The sequence below is a fragment of the Contarinia nasturtii genome, unplaced genomic scaffold (genome assembly GCF_009176525.2).
Source record: "Contarinia nasturtii isolate CC-2019 unplaced genomic scaffold, AAFC_CNas_1.1 Cnas_scaffold_1237, whole genome shotgun sequence".
Taxonomy (NCBI): domain Eukaryota; kingdom Metazoa; phylum Arthropoda; class Insecta; order Diptera; family Cecidomyiidae; genus Contarinia; species Contarinia nasturtii.
Window position 1 is genome coordinate 1 of NW_022198578.1, and position 8127 is coordinate 8127.

At 31.7% G+C, this 8127-nt stretch overlaps 3 protein-coding genes across 5 annotated transcripts; 1 reads left to right on the plus strand and 2 right to left on the minus strand.

Moving 5' to 3' along the window:
* Positions 1-1603: 1603 nt before the first annotated feature.
* On the minus strand, positions 1604-3080 carry LOC116344954 (peroxisome assembly protein 12). Of its 2 annotated transcripts, none has more exons than XM_031773813.1 (5): positions 2819-3080; positions 2628-2646; positions 2451-2568; positions 1862-2371; positions 1604-1804 (listed from the first exon to the last, which is right to left on the minus strand). In XM_031773813.1, the coding sequence occupies exons 1-5, from the start codon at positions 2936-2938 to the stop codon at positions 1693-1695; spliced, it is 879 nt and encodes a 292-aa protein (XP_031629673.1). In that variant the 5' UTR covers positions 2939-3080; the 3' UTR covers positions 1604-1692. The 2 variants fall into 2 exon arrangements, with proteins under 2 accessions (XP_031629673.1, XP_031629672.1); XM_031773812.1 differs by having other exon boundaries at positions 2628-2736; positions 2819-3078.
* Positions 3081-3087: 7 nt separating this feature from the next.
* Positions 3088-5114, plus strand: LOC116344953 (zinc finger protein 26-like). 2 transcript variants are annotated; one of them, XM_031773810.1, is made up of 4 exons: positions 3104-4360; positions 4421-4547; positions 4609-4720; positions 4848-5114. In XM_031773810.1, exons 1-4 carry the CDS (start codon positions 3208-3210, stop codon positions 5010-5012), a joined length of 1557 nt encoding a protein of 518 aa, XP_031629670.1. In that variant the 5' UTR covers positions 3104-3207; the 3' UTR covers positions 5013-5114. The 2 variants fall into 2 exon arrangements, with proteins under 2 accessions (XP_031629671.1, XP_031629670.1); XM_031773811.1 differs by lacking the exon at positions 4421-4547 and having other exon boundaries at positions 3088-4360.
* Positions 5028-7804, minus strand: LOC116344952 (zinc finger protein 502-like). The gene is made up of 8 exons (XM_031773809.1): positions 7442-7804; positions 6764-7374; positions 5957-6645; positions 5784-5887; positions 5640-5668; positions 5475-5577; positions 5298-5413; positions 5028-5218 (listed from the first exon to the last, which is right to left on the minus strand). Exons 1-8 carry the CDS (start codon positions 7616-7618, stop codon positions 5101-5103), a joined length of 1947 nt encoding a protein of 648 aa, XP_031629669.1. The 5' UTR covers positions 7619-7804; the 3' UTR covers positions 5028-5100.
* Between the last annotated feature and the right edge of the window lie 323 nt (positions 7805-8127).

The following is an 8127-nucleotide window of genomic DNA, read 5'->3' on the forward strand; positions in this document are numbered from 1 at the left end:
GTGAAGAACGAGTGACGAGACCAAAATTTGAAACACAAAATTTCTGATATCAATTTTGTGACGAAAATAGTTGGTAGATATATTTTCTGTGTACTGTGAATATAAACTTAATATACATTTGTAAATTCGGAACGTTGCTTCATTGCATCAGCATGAACTCAAAGTAAAAAGAAGAGAATTTTTGCAACGTTTCGAATATACAAATGTATATTAAGTTTAGATTCACAGTACACAGAAAATATATCTACCAACTATTTTCGTCACAAAATTGATATCAGAAATTTTGTGTTTCAAATTTTGGTCTCGTCACTCGTTCTTCACATTGATAGAGGTTTTTTATTTGATAACACATGACCAGACTCCCAATTACTCATAACATACAAAAAAGAAATAAAACATCGCTCCAATTAATGTGTCCCTGAACTAAAGATGTGGCACATTCTGAAAGTTTAAAAAATTTCAATACAATTTAGGGGTACCTTCCATACAAAATTTTCGTTTTTGAGCAAAAAATCCAAAATTTTGTTCGGGAGGTACCCCTAATATGCATTGAAATTTCTTCAAACTCTCAGAATGTTATTTTTGTGTGATAAAAATAAACTGTGTAAAGTTTCAGCTCATTACGATATCATACAGGCATGGCTTCCAAATTTTTTGAAATTTTTGTATGAAAAGTGTGTCGAAATATAATTGTATCGTAAAACTAACGTCATATTCGGTTTTCTCGTACCCAAAAAACCCCCAATACATATTTTGAGTGTTTAAGTATACATTAAATATCACTTTTGGGAGAAAATTGAATTTTCCCCATGGATGGCCATGGGCATCACACCAGACATGACACTTTACTCTATCAACCCAAGTCGATCAAAATCTAATGGTTTTTTTCCCCGGCACAATCATCCTGTGAAGTCAGATTTTGAATTACTTTTCTTGTTTGAAAGTTATCGTGAAACAAATTTTTGCGTACAGCGTACAGGGTACAGAGTACCACGCACATACATTCGGACATAGAAAAAACGCTAGATTCGTGTTCCCTGGCCTCGAAAACACCCAGAAAACATGTTGAGGAGTGTTAATTTTTTGACCGATTCCAATACTTTTCCTTACACACTACATGTGTGCGGAAAAGTAAAATGCCCTTATGGAAGATAGCCTACAAAATTTTCGTTTTGTTTTCGATTTTTCGACAAACGAAAATTTTGTATCGGAAGTGAACAAAAATCAAAATATAGGACAAAGAATAATCACTTCGTCTCCTCGCAGTCTTCCTGAAAAGTCAGAATTTGAATTTCATTTTTGATAGAAGAATTTTTTTTTCGTGGTAACAAAAAGGTCTTTATTTTCGCATTTGAAAGCCCTCCACTTTACACAGATTAATCAATATCGCTGAATATTTTACCAGACGTACTTTTCGCAGTCCCCAACCATACAATAAAATTTTTGTTGTAAAATCATTTTTTGGATATCTTTTCTCCGAAGATGAGCAATATAAATATTTTACAGACAAGCCACACGTCACATGGCACATAACACACAGCGACGCACATTATTTTGCCACAAAATCACCTCTAATCTAATGTACAAAATAGTACATAACATATGCATAGAAAACATGTTTTGGAGAGTCTTTATTTTTCACCTTAGTTCAATACCTCTCTCAAACTAGCTGAGAGAAAAGAAAAAAACCACTTAATAATCATAAATTCGTACTAAATCGTTGATTGATGTTGCATATTTAGTGACCGGACAATGAAAATTGATACCCAAATAGTTTACAATACATTTGAAACAAAAGACATATCTGAAAAGAATGAAGATTATTTAATTATATATTTTTCAAGATACTGTGTGGACCTACCCAGAAATCCGATTAACTGTTGGAATCTTCCACATTTGTAAGCAAACTGGACAAATATTTTCATATTGTCTTGGTGTAAGAAGCGAATTTGAATATGATGGTGGATCTGGATTCGGTAGTTTTATCAAATTCCCAATTCTTGCCTCATTTTGCCACCATTGTACAAACTGAAGAAAGAATGCTGATAATTCCAAGGTACGAAACACTATTCCCGTCACAAAAGCCGACTTTCGAAAATTCATTGAAAATAAATCAGACCACGACCAATCCAAATTTGTATTAGAAGATATATAAACTAAATGTTGACCAATAATTTGATCAAAAATGGAGTGTGTTTTACTTCGATCTGAAATAAATCTGATATATTGCAATACTAGAAAACAATCATAAATTCCTTTGACAATATTGTGGGCTTTAATGAATGTCTCCTTGTATCGTAGTTCCTTCACATCAATAACATCACTTTCACAATCTTCCTCCCATTGTTTCTTCTTTCTTGAAAACTTTGCACTAATGTATATAATTAATATTAACAATCATTAATATTTATATTATGAATATTATGTAGTAATTAATATAAAATACATACCTAATGTATGGTACAATTGTAGAAACAAAAAATATCATAACTTTATCAAATGAAGATAATTTTCCGCTACTACTGTGAATCCGAGACAAACTGTAAAACACTTCAGCGAAAGAACCGCCTAAAAAAGTATTCAACAATTTATCATTGCTTTTAGTGTGATAGTCTTTTTATATTTACCATAGCAACGAATATAATGCTGTTGAATAAGTGAATTAAGACATAAGTTTAGCTCATCATAATATTTTGATAACCATCCATATTTTGTTGGATTTAAAGTGACTAAGAACTGAGACAATAAATAATTTTATAAATAAAATTATGTGTAATCGTTAGACAGGGGAAATAACCATGTTGATTTTTGTTATTACATGGGCAATCCTTTTGAGTGCTGGATAAAAAGTTGATTGAAGTGAATCTGCCGCAATAAGTTCAAATATTGAAGGTTTTGTCTGTAACGTGTGTGTTACATGTACGCTGTTCTGTGCCATTTAATCGAGTTGTTTAATTTTATTGGAACTATTTCGAAAAGCTGTCTGTAAAATGATCTTTTGAATGAACATTTGAGAAACTCTATCAAAACTTCTATATTGACCCTTTTTTTGTAATGCTGTCAAGTTGTATGTGTGCGTTTATTGCTCACCAATGACATTGACAGTTAAAAACAATTTTTGTGTTTTACAAACGTAGACGTTGTGATGACAGAGACCTAAAATTAAAAGAAGCAAATTGTTGTTTAATATTTTCAAGCGGGAGCACTATGGCTGAAGAATATAATTTAATTTTGAATTCAAACGAAATGTGTCGTAACTGTTTAGCGAAAAATACGGCACCGAATCTCAAGTCATTGTTTCGATGTGATATTGTCGATGGTGAAATTTGGTCCATTCCAGATTTGTATAAAGATATAATAGGAATTGAATTAAATGAAAATGATGGATTTCCTAAGAATATATGTACAAAATGCGAGAAGACAATGTTTGAAGCATTCATATTTAGACAAAAGAGTAGAAAATCGCATAAATTATTACAAAGAATTCTTAAGATGTCCAAACATGAAGAGAGCGAAGCTGACATTTATGAAGTGGAAGTCATCGAAAAAATCAATTCTGATTACATTGAAGGAGATGGAGAGACTGTTTGGCAAACCATGTATTTATCAAATGTTGAAACCGACAACGTTATAATTGAACAGGATTTCACATCTTCCGAAAGTTTGGAAATCAAAAATCAATTAGATTTATCTAAAGATGTAATATGCGAAATTTGTTGTGAACAAGTTTCACAATCTCTATTGGAAACTCATTTCAATCAGCATAGTATAATAATGCCATCTCTTGTAAGCTCAATTGAATTTTATCGATGCAGTCGGTGTTTAATGTGTTTCCCATACATCAATTTATTATTGGAACATGCTAATGCTGAACATTTGTGTGATCGATCCACCGAATTGGACAAAGAACCTAGTTATCAGAACATAAGCAAAGAACCCAAATTTCGTTTATTTTCAACATGCAAAAATATTGACAATTTTACGTTTTCATGCTGTCTATGCATTTTGGATTTTGAGAACTTATTTGCATTTCGAGCACATTTTCAAGAACATCTAATAAACTTGAATACGCATCCTGAATATATCCGCTCTGATTTGGCTCATGCATGTGGAGTGTGTGGAGAGAAATTCAGAAACCTAGGAGACTGTCTCAATCATGTTTATTTCCATCAAACTACATATGCTTGTTATAAAACCAATTGTAAACACGTTACATTTACTTCACTATACTTCCATCTAATACGTGAACATTCACACCATAATTGCAAATTCTGTTTGTTCCAAGCAAAGACAAGCAACGAATTGAAAGAACATCAACGTTTTTCATGCAGTGCAAGGCAGATGAAGTGTGACCATTGTGGTAAGTATTATTTTTTTAAACGAATTTTGGAAATGGAAATTAAAAAACTAAGCTTTATAGGAAAGTTGTTTCATAAAAAGAGCACATTAAACATGCATATGCGGACACACACAAATAATCGAAAATATGTTTGCAACCTTTGTCCAAAAAGATTTCTTCAGAATAATGATTTAACAAATCATTTGAGGTAGAGTAATTAACATTAAGCATTTTATCATTTTAAATTATATTTTCTGTCTATTTTATAGAACGCATACAGGCGAAAAACCATTTCAGTGTGAACTGTGTGATGCAAAATTTAAAACAGTTGGTCAACGTAGTGGTCACCGTAGTACTCATACTACTAAAAATGACTTTCAAGTAAGAGCTAATTTGTTTTATTTTCATACATTTTTCTACTAAATCTACTTTCTACGTAAGACTGATTTTATTGTTTAGCTAACGAAAATCACATATGTTCATTAACATCATATTTTCTACATAATAGTGTGACGTGTGCGAAAAACTGTTCAAATCGGCCCGAATTCTGCATGGCCATCAGAAATTACACGGTGAGCGGAAGTTTCATTGCAATGTATGTGGAAAAAAATTTAGCCGAAATTATCACCTTACTCTTCATATGAGACGTCATCAACAAACCACCAATAAATGAAATACATGAATAAACTTAAAGTCGACTATATATTTATTTACATGGTTTTTATTATTTCAATTACAATAAAAAAAATGTTTCATGGGTTTTATTCAAAAACAATCATTGTGCTGTCATCGTCTATGAGTTGTGTAAGTCCACCACCGTTAGTATCCTCACTTACAACTCCCTTATGGATCTTTGATTGATGTAGCCGCAAATGGTACCTTAGATAAATATTTTATGTTTTATTTTAGTCAAATGTACGTCAAATTTTTCGTCTCTACGATGAAAAAAAAAACTCACCGCGTAAAGAATTTTTTCCCACAATTTAAGCATTCATGCTTTTTTTCTTCTGTGTGACGCTTCATATGATTTCGATAACTCGTTCGGGACTGTAGCTTTTTGTCGCATTGTGTACACTGTTGGCAACAATAAAAAAATTGAAAGTGAACTCAAAATAGGTTTTGAATTTTAAATTACCTCGAACGTTTTGCCGCTGATATGTGAATCCATGTGAGCTGCTCGCATACTACTTGTCTTGTACGATTTATTGCAAATTGTGCATTTGAATGGACGTTCGTTCCTTCAGAAATTGTATAACATTACATTAAAAATAATGACAATAAAAAAAGTTTCAAAACTTACGTGTGTGAGCGTGTGTGGATAGTCAACTCCTGGTGGATTCAGAAAATGGAAATTAATAGGAATAATAATATATAATAATAAAATATAATGAACAAAATAATAAAAATGATGAACAACAATTCTTCCATAATCCTAATAATTTACCCCCATTTGCTTGAACGTTTTTCCACACAGTTTGCACTTAAATTTCTTTTCTTTCAATGTTCGCAAGTGTGTAATCAAGGCCTTTCTTGAAAAGAATTTTTTATCTGCAAAATGTTTTTAAAAGGTTACATTACATTTTTTTATTTCAAATTATTAAAAAAATATATTCATACCGCATTCGTTGCATTTGAATTTTTTTTCCTTGCAATAAAGTCTTTGATGACTTTGAAGGTCATCATACGTTTTAAATGCTTTGCTACAATGTAAACATTGTAAATTTTTTGTATTGATGTGTTTATTAAGCACATGAATTGAAAGTCTACTTAGTTGGTCATACTGACACCCACATTCCTCTATTGGACATTCGTATTTAGACGCATGTGAAATCACGTGTACTTTTAATTCGTTGATGGTCTGAAACGATTGACTGCACTCACCACAGGAATATACTTCACCTTCTTTGAAATCTAATTGTTTCTCTTCATCAAGAAATTGATAATCTGTGCAGGATTCATCAATTTTTTCGGACAAACCAACCAATGATTTGGCATTCTTTTCTGGATGTGAGTATTTATTGTGTTTATTTAGACGTTCTTTATTTAGAAAAAGCAAGCAGCAATCATGACATGGGAAAAAGTCTAGATAGGTTATGATTAAACTCATCGAATCGTGCATTTTGTTATGTTGTCGTAATTGTGCCGTTGATTTCATTTTTTTGTTGCAGGGAACACAAATCAAATCCTCGTCGTTCACATCGTTTGCTTCACAATCATGCTGCAATAGTTGCTCTTCATCGTCGTAGAGCTTGTTACAACCTTCACATTGAAATTCGTATAAATCCAGCGATTCACTACCAGTTTGCCTAGGGATAGTCACAAAGAAAAGAATGGAAATAATGGAAATTAATCAATATGTAATGGAACGTAATGGAAATAATGGAAACATATAATGAAAATCAAATATGTATAGTTTGCTCATACTCGTAGTCATCGTTAATATCAATGTTTTCGTCAAAATCATTGACTTCAGTTTTAAAAACCATTTTTGATGTTGATGTTGATGTTTTTTCAGTTTGTCGAGGACGATTCACTTTCGATGGCTCATATTTTGTCGTCTTTGAACTGGACGCCCGAGATCGTTCTAAACGAGCTGGTGCTACGAATTGTTCTTCTTCGGCTGTCAACACGTCAGTTTCCTCAATTTGAATACCTTCTGCAGTGATCTCAGTTTCACTGCTATTTTCTGCGTTTCCAATCGCATCAAAGTCGTAAAACTCAATTTCTTGTCCTTTAGAATAGGATTTTATCATTTTTTCACTTGTATCATCCATTTCAAAAATATCAATATCCTGATGGTCTTGTTGTGCATGTTGAATAAACGCATTTTCTGTATCAAATGTAGCGTAACAAAATGAACATTGAATCGAATCTGGAATGACATGTACGTCTTGTACGGTATTTGTGTCGGATGAAAACATTGAAATTAGTGACTGTTCAGTTCGTTTAGTTTTTTGTTTGAATGTGTAGAAAGTAACAATTTGCTTTTTGCAATCGATGCAAATTTTACTAGGCAGTTTGTCATCTGTCGCAACCTAAATTAAGAGATTAATCTTAGAGAAAATAAACATCAATTTTTTTTTTTGAAATCACAAAACTTACAGTTATATCAACCGTAAATGCCAACATGTCTGGAATACTAATAATATAACCATCCACAATAGAATTGGAGAAAATATTTTGTAGATTCGGTGGTTGTGATAAACACAAACGACATACTTTCTTTGGATTTATATCAAATTCGTAATCACTTCCTGAAATACCTTCAATCACTTCCATTGTATTTTCAAACTAATTTATTTGACCGAAATTCGAAAAGCTTCCACAATTTTAAATGAAGCGGGTATTAAACTGTGTTTGTTTTCAATGAAAGTTCGTTCTCAATCTTCTTTTCGTTAAATGGGAATTGAATAATCTCCGAACTGATGCGTTTAAAATGGATGCGCGTCTCACTGTATTTTTTTACTGTCAAACACAATTTTTATGTCTTTATTAGTACAAATTTGGTTGGACAGTTTTAGCACAGTTTTCAGTGGAGACGGTGATTTAAACATTCTATATTAAGTATATTTTTCAAATTACGCTATACGTAATACATGCATTGAGACTTATTTTTTAGATTTTTTGAATAAAACATCAATTCATAAAGTTGCTTTCAAAATCAATTTTCTCTTTATTTGCAAAATTTAAAAAGATGTTGCTTTTATTTATTTTATGAAAAGAATCTTTTTTGTTTTTTTATTTTTGCTATTATGAAATTTCTTGATGCATCATTTTTTTAAATTCAT